Consider the following 13748-nt stretch of genomic DNA (forward strand, 5'->3'; position numbering starts at 1 on the left):
TAAGATATCTTTGCATCTAAATAAACGGCCTTATTATATAATTATCCACCTCGTCCTATGTCTCTACTTGATCTCCTGTCTCCAGTAAACGTTTTACTAACAATTCTCACTACGAAATCTGCATTAGCTGAAAAGCACAAGTCTTGAATCATCGAGAGGAATCTCTTCCCAACAATTTTGCAATCTGTATGGCACAGATATCAACATCCTGGTCCTCAAATGAAACTGGTATACTTTCCTATTTATGCTATTTTTTTTCCGCTGCAAGTTTTGATCCTGTTAAATTGGGCAGACAGACCACTTCCCTACCTCCTTCTGCTGCCACCTGCCTCCATTTTTGGTGTAATGCTGTAATCAATTGGTTATAATCTTGGACTGAGCAGACCTTTCCATATATTTCTGATAACTCTATAAAAGACAACTCACCCATTCCAATTTACAATATAATTTAATAACAAAATACAATTTTCAAACTGTTTCCCATAAATACAGGTATTTTATCAACCAGCACATTTAAATTCAGCATTAATATTTGTTCCTTTTCAGGTGGATGAAATTTAAATTGTAGCCAGCTCTGCAATGCTTGTTTGAAAAAGATACTTAGAAAAAGGTATCATTTGCAATCAATCAAAAATGAGACATCAAAATCTGTACACAGGCAAAAGCGCTATTTAAACAGTGGATTAACTTTTCTTAGTATTTTACTTGAGAACCATTTAGGGTTCAAATAAGTCTTTTGACAAAGTGAAGATTTTAGAGATGTTTAGTGCTTTTATATTTAATAATATCACAACACCCAATTCATATTCATTATATAGCCAGCTAGACCTGCATACCACCCATCATCCCGCTGCTGGTTTGCTTCTGAAGCTAAGCTAAGCAGGGTTGGTCCTGGTAAGTCCCTGGATGGGAGAACAGATGCTTCTGCAAGTGGTGTTGGAGGGTCAGTAGGAGGCACCCTTTCCTCTTGTCTAAAACATATCCCAATGACCAAAGGCAGTAGGGTGCCGTCTTTTGGATGGGACGTTACATGGGTGTCCTGACTCTCTGTGGTCACTAAAGATCCCATGGCACTGACCGCAAGAGTAGGGGTGTTAACCACAGTGTCCTGGCTAAATTCCCAATCTGTCCTTCATACCATCATGGCCACCTAATCATCCCCGGTTTAGAATTGGCTCATTCATCCCCCCTCTTCTCCCCTGTAACTATTCCCCAGGTTGTTGCTGTAAATGAGTATGTGTTCTCAGTCAACTTACCTGGTAAAATAACGTTAAAATAAAAAATAAAATAAAAAATAAAAAATTGCTGTACACCATGTATTTTTCATACATGTTTTATGATGAGTATTTAGGTATTTCACGTTGCTCTCTGTAATTATTCAGGCTGCTTTGGTGCTATTTTTGATGGTGGCTGCAATGTAAAACTATGATTTATACCTCAAATATGCACATTTTCGAACAAAACATAAATGTATTGTATAACATGTTATAAGACTGTCATCTGATGAAGTTATTTCTTGGTTAGTGACAAATTTTATCTCTATTTTGTCGGTTTTGTGAAAGCTACCTATGCAGTGGAAACATGGTGAAAATATGCGGTTGTGTGTTTGGCTAAAAGATGTAAAAATGAAAGATAAACATCTTGTGAATCCATTCAATATTTCCGATTTTTTAAGTGTTTTACAGCAAAAACACAATATAGAATTATATTAACTTACCACAATAGCCAAACACACAAACGCATTTATTCACCGCAAAGGTAGCTTTCGCAAAAACCAGCAAAAGATATAAAATTAAACACTAACCTTTGGACAACTTCATCAGATGACAGTCTTATAACATCATGTTATACAATACATGTATGTCTTCTTCGAAAATGTGCATATTTATATCTACAAATCCTGGTTATACATTGTGAATACGTAGCAACGATTCACCAGAATCTCCAGAGATATTTTGGACCTAATCTGACCAAAGAACTCATCATAAACTTTACATAAAAATACTTGTTGTATGGCAAATGAAAGATACACTGGTTCTTAATGCAACCGCTGTGTTAGATTTTTTTAAATAACTTTACCACAACATACAGCTTGGGTTATTGTGAGACAGTGCTCACCAACACGGCGGAGAATAGACATTAACATATTACACAGAAATACGAAATAACATCATAAATGTTGTCTTACTTTTGCTTCCATCAGAATGTTGTACAAGGAGTCCTATTTCCAGAATAAATCGTTGTTTGGTTTTAGAATGTCCATTTCTTCTGTCGAATTCGCGCCACAATGCTAGCCAAGGTTGCTAACATTCCCATCCTCTCTTTGCGCAAAGAACGGAAAACTCCAAAAGTCCCAATAAACGTTGAATAAACTGGTAAAACTCGGTTGAAAAAAACTTCTTTATGATGTTATTATCATATGTATCAAATAAAATCAGAGCCGGAGATATTCGCCGTGTATACCGAACGCTTTTCAGAAGACAATGTCGAGGTCCCTCGCGCGCCGTCGAAGACAAAGAAAATACCGGACCTGTCACTCCAAAAGCTCTTGTTCGGCCTCAGATCAAGCTAGACACCCCATTCCACCTTCCACTGCCTGTCGACATCTAGTGGAAGGCGTATGAAGTGCATGCATATCGATAAATAAAAGCGAGTTGAATAGGCAAGCCCTGAAACAGAGCCTCGTTTTCAGATTTTTCACTTCCTGTTTTGAAGTTTGCTGCAAAATGAGTTCTGTTTTACTCACAGATATAATTCAAACAGTTTTAGAAACTTCAGAGTGTTTTCTATCCAATAGTGATAATAATATGCATATTGTATGATCTAGAACAGAGGCCGTTTCATTTGGGCACGATTTTTTCCAAAGTGAAAACAGTGCCCCCGTATTGACAAGAAGTTAAGAAGCATAGCAGCAGTGGGATGCAGGGTTGTTTGCAGGCTCTTTATACAATTAACTAGCTCGCTATACAATTAATAATAATAATATGAATTGGGTGTGTTGAGATTATTAAATATAAAAGCACTAAACATCTCTAAAAGCTTCACTTATTCAAAAGTTCTACTTGAACCCTAAATATATTCTCAAGTTGACTACTAAGAAAAGCTAATCCGTTGTTTAAAATAGCCTTTTTGGCCTGAGTACAGATTTCCGTGTCTCATTTTGATTAATTGCAAATTAGACTTTTTTCAAAGAATTTCTCTTTTTCAAACAAGCATTGCAGAACTGGCTACAATTTCAATTTCATCCCCCTGAAAGGATAGAACAAATATTACAAATATTATGGCACTACTCAAATGTGCTGGTTTATAAAATACCTATATTTATGGGAAAGAGTATTTGTTTTTAAATGATATTGTCAATTAGAAGGGTAGAGTTGTCTTTCATGGAGTTATCAGAGTTATATGGAAAGGTCTGCTCAATCCAAGATTATAACCAATTGATTACAGCATTTCCCCAAAAATGGAGGCAGGTGGCAGCAGGAGAAGGTAGGGAACTGGTCTGTCTGCCCAATATAAAGGACCAAACCTTGCAGAGAGAAAAAAAATTGCATAAATAGGAATGTATGCCAGTTTCATTTGATGACCAGGATGTTAAACATCTGTGCCATACAGATTGCAAAATTGTTGGGAAGAGATTTTGATTTACTGATTCCATGGTACAGGGTGTGTGAGTTGATTCAAGACTTGTGCTTATCAGCTAAAGTTTTATAGAATTCTTGCCAATAATATGCTGAATATTTGGGGCATACAATCATCGAAGCGCTGCAGATTTTGTTGTGAGGATACAGAATTGACCATTTATTTTGGTATTGTCAAGCAGCCGGTCAGGAATGGCTGAAAATGCATAACATTGATCTAAAATTGACCCTAGAAATACTGAAGATCTGGAGACCAGGTCAGTCAATTACTAATATACTAACGCTCTTAGTAAAAGATTAACTCACTGTAGAGTCTATTCAATTAGATATGCTGCATAGAAATCCCAAAAGGGTTGCCAGTTGAGATTGGGCTAAGGGAAGCTGAGGACTGATGTGGAATTGGAGACAAGCCGGAGTGGAGTTGCTGGGCAAAGGATAGAATGACAGATGAAAAATAAACTCTGTATAAAAGGTAAATACATGAGAGGTTGTGTTGATAAAATTGAGGCTGATGCCATGCAGGTGTTTGTACAAATGCATACTCATTCAAATGCACCAAGATGGACATGGTGCCATACATGCACTCAAACATTGTTGGCCATGCTGTTGTATTGTCCTGGATGTTTTTCATGGTTGTTTCTTTTGTTCCTTGGTGGGGCAGGGAATGGAATTCTATTTATTCTCTGGCTGGAATCTGATGGTTGAGGGGCTGCTCTTGGAACTGTTGGGCCCACGTGTTTGACAGTGTGGGAGATCTGTCCATGTGCCCTTGACCCCGTTTACATTTCTGGATCAGAGGGAGTTAGATGACTAATGTGAAATTGGGCAATTTCCTTGCAAGTATGTTTATGAGAAGAAATAGCCTCCAGCTTAATTTACACTTCTCGGTAACATTTGGTTCATGATGTGACCCAATTACTTAATGATCAACGTTTGTAGGTTCTACACATTGTATAACAATGTCTAACCCGTCCAGGTCTGCTTTGTGACCAGATTAGATGGTGACGCATACAAATTAGGACCATGAGGCCTGCTGCCATAAGTCAACGGTACTACCTGTCAGTGGTTTGAGAGGCAGGTACAATTGATTTATAAATAGTTTGACCATCAAGATCACACCACCTGAGGTGGGCAGGAAAGTCTGATTGCAATGAGTATTTTATTTGTCTACAACTGCTTAAAGGTGGGCACAGAATACCAGACAATTGCACATTAGCGGCAGGTACAAATGAGTCCGGTGAAAGGCGAGAATAAAGGACACAGTCAGTAATATTGGTGTGACATTTAGTAATATACAAGAGGCTACCAGTCATGTCTTTCTGCCACGTCGTTTAATTCAGACCAACAACCACAGTTCAGAAATTGTTTAAGAAATGCTTAGAAAATACACAGGTTTACAGTCACTGAAGTTGATTTGGTTGAAAACAGCACGACCTGATGACGATATCCCAGAAGCCTCGTACATCTTCAGGTTCCCCAGGAAGATATCCTGCAAGACAAACCATCAGTACCAGCATTCTAGTTCCCAGTCATGTGTGCATGAACATATACAAACCTCACATTCAGTAACAGGTGTAAGCCACATCCAAGTACTTATAGGTTCCGACACAGGGGTCGCCGAACACGGAGTTGGATACCTTGACGATACACTGGCGCTCTCCGTCACACCTGTGTGAAACAGGTAGCGGTTAACATCACAGCCAATGAGTGCCTACAGGTATATGCACACTAAAGGTTTCAGTACCTTTTTGCCATTGTGCTGGTGGTGGATGGGCTGAGGCAGTTGATGTTTTTGAGTTGGTTTTGTGGGCGCCCAATGGAACACACATCGTGTTGACGACGACCATAGTTGGCACACTGAATATGGATCTCACCCCGATCTGAGGAAGAGAACGAAGAAAAAGATGACCAAATCTGGTTGTTTGTGTGGGCTAGTGACTAACATACATCACCACATGAATACACTGTATGGTAGTGTTGACCAGCTTACCACATAGTAGTTGAGAATCAGAGCCTTCACATATGATGCTGCTTACTGCAAGGACAACACAGGAGTTACACCACACTGGCCAGACATACATTAGCCTGGTGAAGTGTTAGTGATGGGCACTAAAAAGAATGTTGATTTCAGGTGCATTTTAAGCATGTCAGCATGAACTAAAGTATAAAAAGTTAGGTGCCTCATTTTCCACCATTAACTTGTAGTTTCAATTCCTTGTGAGCAGTTCTCAAAATACTTCCATTTTAAGCAAACTGGCTGGCTACACCTAAACAGGTCAACCCACTACACCAAATCTGTATTTCTATGCAGTTTGTGCTGTGCCATCTGTCAGATTAGCTATAGTCCCTACCAATCTATGGGAGTTGCGCTAGCTAGTTACCGTTCACTGAAACATTCAGTGGTAAACCAGATTAAGCGTGCACAACCATCAAATAAGCTCGAAATACTTCCCTTCCATGTTCTTGCTAGCTAATGGAGCAAGATATGTACATATAACAAGGAACAGCATATGAGACAAGTCAATAAAGTTCCTTCAAAAAGGGTCGTTGCAGATAGTGAACTCTGCAGTTTTATGGCTTGGAGGAAGTAGAAGCCGTTCAAGGTTCTGTTGGTTCCAGACTTGGTGCACCCGTACCATCTGTTATGGAGGAGCAGAGACCAGTATGACTTGGGTGGCTCGAGTCTGTATGTAGGGCCTTCAGACACACGTGGTGTCGAGATCCTGATGGCAGGGAGCCCAGCCTGAGTGATGTACTGGGCCGTACACACTACCCTCTGTTGCACCTTGCAGTCAGATGCCATACCTAGTGGTGATGCAGGCAGTCAAAATGCTCTCAATGGTGCATCTGTAGAATTGAGGATCGGAGGGCTGATACCAAATATTTCTAGCCTCCTGGTAGGGAGGGGCTCGGCCCTCCGTTTCCTGTAGTCCACAATCAGTTCCTTTGTCGTCTTGGCACCACACTTCCAGGTCCCTGACCTCCCTATAGGCTACGCTAACTAAAGTTGTTGCCGGCTACATTTCTCAATAACCACAGCTTGTTGGCTAGCTAGGGTTAGTTAGCAGGTGAGGGTGGTTTACACGTTGAGAAACCCATGCACGTATGAAACGTTGTGGCCATAAGACGGCATTTAATAAAACGTAGTTAGCAATCTAGTACCATAGGGGAACCAACCCATTCTATTCCTTTTCTAGCTATCAGCAGAGTGCACTCTTTTACAAAAGAGTAAAGTGGGTAGGAGTATTAAACAATATCCCAACATGCCACAGTCGTACCGATAGTACGTTGAATCTAATTATGGATATTGGTGCCCACCACTAAGTGTTATTAGCACACATTCAGAGACTGACTTGTTTCTTGCTGTTGGACACAGGAGTATTTGATGTCCAGGTACTTGTAAGTCCCGACACAGGGGTCTCCAAAAACGAAATTGGATGCCGGCACAACACACTCGCTCTTCCCACCGCATCTGTGTGTTTCAAAGACAGGTAGAGGTCATGAGTTCCTTTCTGCCATCTTGCTGGTTAACACTAGTCAAGGAGTTGCTACAGGTAAACACAGGTTCCAGTACCTTTCTGCCATCTTGCTGGTGGTGGATTGGCTGATGCAGTTGGTGTTTTTGAGTTGGTTTTGTGGGCGCCCAATGGAACACACATCGTGTTGACGACGACCATAGTTGGCACGCTTGATTTGAATCTTACCTCCATCTGAGGGAGATGGGGAAGAGAGACAATGAAAAGGAGAAAGGTGAGGGACAAAGGAGAGCCAAGTCTGGGTCTCTATGGTGTGGGCTAGTGACCCTAATCTACAGTAGAAACTATCATAGGTGGTCGGTGAGTATACTGTAGGGTTGAGTAGCTTACCACATTGCAGTAAAGCATCAGAGCCTTCACACGTGATGCTGATTGCTGCCAGGACAAATAAACAGGAATTACACACCACTCACATTAGCTTGGTTAAGTAGTATCATCATTATTACATACAGTACCTCCATCCGTTAGTGTACAGCAAGCTGCAGCCAGGACTGAAACAACATCACACAGCTAGTTCAGCAACATCTCACAACATATGCACTTGGACCGAATTCAGCATTTGAGTTATACCTACTGGATTATAGTCAAGTTGAACATTTGGTCTCTTATTCCAAGAATGCAACGTGACAATTATATATATATATATTTTTTGACCAATAGAAATTGAATGTACCTCAAATCATATAACATGTACTTCATTTACTCTCAAACACAAATATTTGGTCATACATATTTAAATTCTAATCTGCATCACATACAGAGTTTGTATACTCACATGTGACCACCGTCAGTCTGAACATGCTCATGATGCCAGGTACAGGAGTGGAGTAACAGAGAAAATGCAACTGATGATATCTAGACTAAATACACTTGGTATTTATGTTATGTGACATGTCCTAATTAAACCAGGTGTATCTATTTGTCTCCAGGTGCACCTCATTGCAATTAGGGGCCGGCGTTTGCTGGTCTATACCTGGCTATTGGGTCAGTCTCATGGAGTTAGATGGAGGACTCTAGGTGGATAAAATCCATTTTGACATGAACATTGCCATTGAGGGCTTCCAACATTTTAAAGTAGTCATCTAGGTGGGGATCTTTGTTAAGGAAGAATCACACGGGCCACATGCAGTTGCAAAACCTTTGAGCATTGCAGATATAATTTTCATGATTAGAGACAATGTATTTCCTGGTCAGTCCCTGGATGGTAGACCAGATGCTGCTGGAAGTGGTGTTGGAGGGGCAGTAGGAGGCACTCTTTCCTCTGGTCTAAAAAATATCCCAATTCCCCAGGGCTGTGATTGGGACACTGCTCTGTGTAGGGTGCTGTCATTTGGATGGGATGTTAAAACCTCTACCGCTTCTCTCCATCATTTCCGATTTTTTAAATGTTTTACAGCAAAAACACAATTTGTATTTCTATTAGCTAACCACAATAGCCAAACACACAACCGCATATTTTCACCATGTTTCCACCGCATAGGTAGCTTTCACAAAACCGACAAAATAGAGATAAAATTTGTCACTAACCAAGAAACAACTTCATCAGATGACAGTCTTATAACATGTTATACAATACATTTATGTTTTGTTTGAAAATGTGCATATTTGAGGTATAAATCATAGTTTTACATTGCAGCCACCATCAAAAAAAGCACCAAAGCAGCCAGAATAATTACAGAGAGCAATGTGAAATACATAAATACTCATCATAAAACATTCTTGTAAATCCAGCCAATATTTCCGATTTTTTAAGTGTTTTACAGAGAAAACACAATATAGAATTATCTTCTTTGGGATAGGGGGGCGCTGTTTTCACTTTGTAAAAAATCGTTCCCAAATTAAACTGCCTCGTACTCAATTCTTGCTCGTACAATATGCATATTATTATTACTATTGGATAGAAAACACTCTCAAGTTTCTAAAACCGTTTGAATTATATCTGTGAGTAAAACAGAACTCATTTTGCAGCAAACTTCCTGTCATGAAGTGAAAAATCTGAAATCGAGGCTCTGTTCCAGGTTCTTCCTATTCATTTGCTTCAAATCTATGGATATACATGCACTTCATACGCCTTCCACTAGATGTCAACAGGAAGTGAGAGGTGAAATGGGGTGTATAGCTTGATCTGAGGTCAAAAGAGAGCTCTTGGAATGACATGACCCCAATTTCCTTTGTTCAGCAAGGCGCGGGAAGGAACTCTGGATTGCCTTCTGAAAATCTTTCGTTATAGACGGCTAATATCTCCGGCTTTGATTTTATTTGATAAATGTGATAATATCATCGTAAAGTATGTTTTTTCAATATAGTTTTATCAGATTATTGAAAGTTTATCGGGAGTTTTGGCGTGTTCCGTTCTCTGCGTTTGGTGGAGATGGACAGCTTCGCGCCACTTGGCTAGCTTTGGTTGTTAATTCGACAGGAAAAAAGGACATTCTAAAACCAAACAACGATTGTTCTGGACAAAGGACCCCTTGTACAAGATTCTGATGGAAGCTCAGCAAAAGTAGGAGCCATTTATGATGTTATTTCGTATTTCTGTCGAAAATGTTTAGTATTATTTTCCGCCCTGATTTTGGGCGCTGTCTCGCTATAACGTAAGCTGTATGTCGTACTAAAGTTATTTTTAGAATTCTAACACGGCGATTGCATTAAGAACTAGTGTGTCTTTCATTTGCTATCCAACATGTATTTTTTAGTAAAGTTTATGATGAGTTATTTGGTCAGATTAGGTGAGTGTCAGAAATATATCCGGAGATTCTGGAAAAAAGTTGCTACGTTTTCACAATGTATAACCACGGATTTCAGCTCTAAATATGCACATTTTCGAACAAACCATATATGTATTGTGTAATATGATGTTATAGGACTGTCATCTGATGAAGATTGTGAAGGTTAGTGAATAAATGTATATCTTTTGCTGTTTTTTTCGCTATCGCTACCGTTGCGTTGAATGAATGCGGTTGTGTGGCTGGCTACTGTAGTAAGCTAATATAATGCTATATTGTGTTTACGCTGTAAAACACTTAAAAAATCGGAATATTGGCTGGATTCACAAGATGTTTGTCTTTCATTTGCTGTACACCATGTATTTTTCTTAAATGTTTTATGATGAGTATTTAGGTATTTCACGTTGGTGTCTGTAATTGTTCTAGCTGCTTCGGTGCTATTTGTGATTGTAGCTGCAATGTAAAACTATGATTTATACCTGAAATATGCAAATTTTTCGAACAAAACATAGATTTATTGTATAACATGTTATAAGACTGTCATTTGATGGTTGTGTCTTGGTTAGTGACTAATTCTATCTCTATTTGGTCGGTTTTGTGCAAGCTACCTGTGCTGTGAAAGAAATGTCTGTGCTTTTTTGTATTTGGTGGTGAGCTAACATAAATATACGTGGTGTTTTCGCTGTAAAACATTTAAAAAATCGGACATGTTGGCTGGATTCACAAGATGTTTATCTTTCATTTGCTGTATTGGACTTGTTAAATATTTCAAAAAAATATTTTTTGAAATGCGCTGCCTTTTCAGTGGAATGTGGGCGGGGTTCCGCTAGCGGAACCCCGGGGCTAGACAGGTTAAATTAGCTTACCACAATAGCCAAACACACAAACGCATTTATTCACCGCAAAGGTAGCTTTCGCAAAAAACAGCAATACATATAAAATTAATCACTAACCTTTGGACAACTTCATCAGGTGACAGTCTTATAACATCATGTTATACAATACATTTATGTTTTGTTCAAAAATTAGCATATTTAGAGCTGGAAATCGTGATTATACATTGTGAATACGTAGCAACATTTCCCCAGAATGTCCGGAGATATTTTGGACACTCACCTAATCTGACCAAAGAACTCATCATAAACTTTACATAAAAATACTTGTTGTTGGCAAATGAAAGATACACTGGTTCTTAATGCAACCGCTGTGTTAGATTTTTTAAAATAACTTTACCATTACATACAGCTTGCGTAATTGTGAGACAGCACTCACCAACACGGCGGAGAATAGGAGTCAACATTTTACACAGAAAACGAAATAACATCATAAATGTTTTCTTACTTTTGCTGGGCTTCCATCAGAATGTTGTACAAGGAGTCCTATTTCCAGAATAAATCGTTGTTTGGTTTTAGAATGTCAATTTCTTCTGTCAAATTCGCGCCACAATGCTAGCCATGGTTGCTAACATTCCCATCCTCTCTTGGCGCAAAGAACGGAAAACTCCAAAAGTCCCAATAAAAGTTGAATAAACTGATAAAACTCGGTTGAAAAAACCTACTTTATGATGTTATTATCATATGTATCAAATAAAATCAGAGCCGGAGATATTCGCTGTGTATACCGAACGCTTTTCAGAAGACGATGTCGAGCTCCCCAGCGCGCCTTCGAAGACAAAGAATATACCGGACCTGTCCCTACAAAAGCTCTCATTCGGTCTCACATCAAGCTAGACACCCCATTCAACACTCTGATGCCTGTTGACATCTAGTGGAAGGCGTATGAAGTGCATACAGATCCATAAATACAAGGCAATTGAATAGGCAAGGCCTTACAGAGAGACCCATTTTCAGAATTTTCACTTCCTGTATGGAAGTTTGCTGCCAAATGAGTTCTGTTTTACTCACAGATATAATTCAAACAGTTTTAGAAACTTCAGAGTGTTTTCTATCCAATAGTAATAATAATATGCATATCGTATGATCTAGAACAGAGTACGAGGCACGAATTTTTCCCAAAGTGAAAACAGCGCCCCCTATTAAGAAGAAGTTAACTTCTCTAGGATAGGGGGCAGCATTTTCACATTTGGATGTGTGCCCAGAGTAAACTGCCTCCTACTAGGTCCCAGATGCTAATATATACATATTATTATTAGTATTAGTATTGGATAGAAAACACTCTGAAGTTTCTAAAACTGTTTGAATCATGTCTGTGACAATAACATAACTTATTTGTCAGGCAAAACCCCGAGGACAAACCATTCAGATTTTATTTTTTTTAGGTCACTCTCTTTTCAATGTGTTTTCATTGGGAATCCAGATTTCTAAGGGGCGTTCCTGTAGTTCCTGTCGCTTCCACTGGATGGCAACAGTCTTTAGCAATATGTTGAGGTTTTTCCTTTGAGAAATGAAGAAGTAGCCATGTTCAGAATGAGTTTCCAGTGAAGTGTACTGTTAGTTAGAGGCGCGTGACCAGAAGGCATGCTACACATTGTTTTCCTCCGGTATTGAACGACAGATCATCCCATCTTCAATTTTATCGATTATTTACGTTAAAAAATACCAAAAGTTGTATTACAAAAGTAGTTTGAAATGTTTGGACAAAGCTTACAGGTACCTTTTGAGATATTTTGTAGTCACGTTGTGCAAGTTGGAACCAGTGTTTTTCTGGATCAAACGCGCCAAATAAATGGACATTTTGGATATATATCAACGGAATTAATCGAACAATAGGACCATTTGTGATGTTTATGGGACATATTGGAGTGCCAACAGAAGAAGCTTGTCAAAGGTAAGGCATGAATTATATCTTTATTTCTGCGTTTTGTGTCGCGCCGGGAGGGTTGAAATATGATGGTCTGTGATTGTTAGCTGGGGTGCAATCCTCAAACTTGCATCGCTTGGCAAGGACTTCAGACTATCACAGACTGCAAAAGGCAATCTTGCTGTGCCATGCCCACCAAAGCCTCCCTCTCAGACGAGCTTAACTCATTCCATGTCCGCTTCGAGGTAGACAATACCAAGTCATCATGGAGAACTCTTGCTGCTCTGAATGACCAGGTGCTTTCACTCTCCGAGGCAGACGTGAAGAAAAACTCTCAAGAGAAGGTACTCACAAAGCCGTTGGCCAAGATAGAATCATTGGCCACATGCTCAGAGTGTGGGCTGATCAGCTGGCGGGCATCTTCTCGGACATCTTCAACCTGTACCTGTCCTTGGCTGCAGTACCCACCTGCTTTAAGGAGACACTGAATCAACACAGGTGACCCCCAGGGGTGTGTGCTCAGCCTCCTCCTGTGCTCCCTGTTCACCCATGACTGCGTAGCTTTGCACAACACCACGGTTGTAGGCCTGATAACCAACAATGACGAGTCAGTCTGTAGGGAGCAGGTATGTGAACTGGCATTGTGGTGTCATGACAACCTCTCCCTCAACGTTAGCAAAACAAAGGATTTGATTGTTGACTTTTGGAAGGCGAGGAGGGAACATACCCCGGATCCACATCAACGGGACTGCAGTAGAGAGAGTCACAAGTTTTAAGTTTCTCAGCGACTACATCATTGCGGACTCGTCATGGACCAACATGACAACAGCGTCTCTACCTTCTAAGGTGGCTGAAGAAAGTTGCCATGCTGCCTCCTCTCTAAATACTACTACTGCACCATCGAGAGCGTCCTGAGCGGATGCATCATGGCCTGGTATGGCAATTATTCCGTCCACAACTGCAAGGCACTCCAGCGGGTTAGTCAACAACACCTCTGCAACGCTGATCCTCAAGACTGGGGCTCCACACGGGTGTGTGCTCAGCCTCCTCCTGTGCTCCCTGTTCACCCATGATTTCGTGGCAACTCA

The 13748-nt window shown here is 40.0% G+C and overlaps 1 protein-coding gene across 2 annotated transcripts; it reads right to left on the reverse strand.

Moving 5' to 3' along the window:
- Positions 1 to 4954: 4954 nt before the first annotated feature.
- Positions 4955 to 8107, reverse strand: LOC139536372 (L-rhamnose-binding lectin CSL3-like). Of its 2 annotated transcripts, none has more exons than XM_071336860.1 (9): positions 7950 to 8107; positions 7630 to 7665; positions 7505 to 7549; positions 7213 to 7348; positions 6992 to 7110; positions 5629 to 5673; positions 5383 to 5518; positions 5199 to 5306; positions 4955 to 5127 (listed from the first exon to the last, which is right to left on the reverse strand). In XM_071336860.1, the coding sequence occupies exons 1-8, from the start codon at positions 7978 to 7980 to the stop codon at positions 5201 to 5203; spliced, it is 654 nt and encodes a 217-aa protein (XP_071192961.1). In that variant the 5' UTR covers positions 7981 to 8107; the 3' UTR covers positions 4955 to 5127; positions 5199 to 5200. The 2 variants fall into 2 exon arrangements, with proteins under 2 accessions (XP_071192961.1, XP_071192960.1); XM_071336859.1 differs by having other exon boundaries at positions 5194 to 5306; positions 7950 to 8067.
- Between the last annotated feature and the right edge of the window lie 5641 nt (positions 8108 to 13748).

This window comes from Salvelinus alpinus, chromosome 12, assembly GCF_045679555.1.
Source record: "Salvelinus alpinus chromosome 12, SLU_Salpinus.1, whole genome shotgun sequence".
In the NCBI taxonomy this organism is placed as follows: Eukaryota; Metazoa; Chordata; class Actinopteri; order Salmoniformes; family Salmonidae; genus Salvelinus; species Salvelinus alpinus.

What these genes read in the sequence shown, in the direction of transcription:
- LOC139536372 (XM_071336860.1), bottom strand. Translation starts at nt 7,980, where the DNA reads ATGAGCATGTTCAGACTGACGGTGGTCACAT. An exon ending in CTGTACACTAACGGATGGAG is followed by an intron (nt 7,550 to 7,629) that starts GTACTGTATGTA and finishes TTGTCCTGGCAG; the next exon opens with CAATCAGCATCACGTGTGAA. An exon ending in ACCAGCACAATGGCAAAAAG is followed by an intron (nt 5,307 to 5,382) that starts GTACTGAAACCT and finishes TGTTTCACACAG; the next exon opens with GTGTGACGGAGAGCGCCAGT.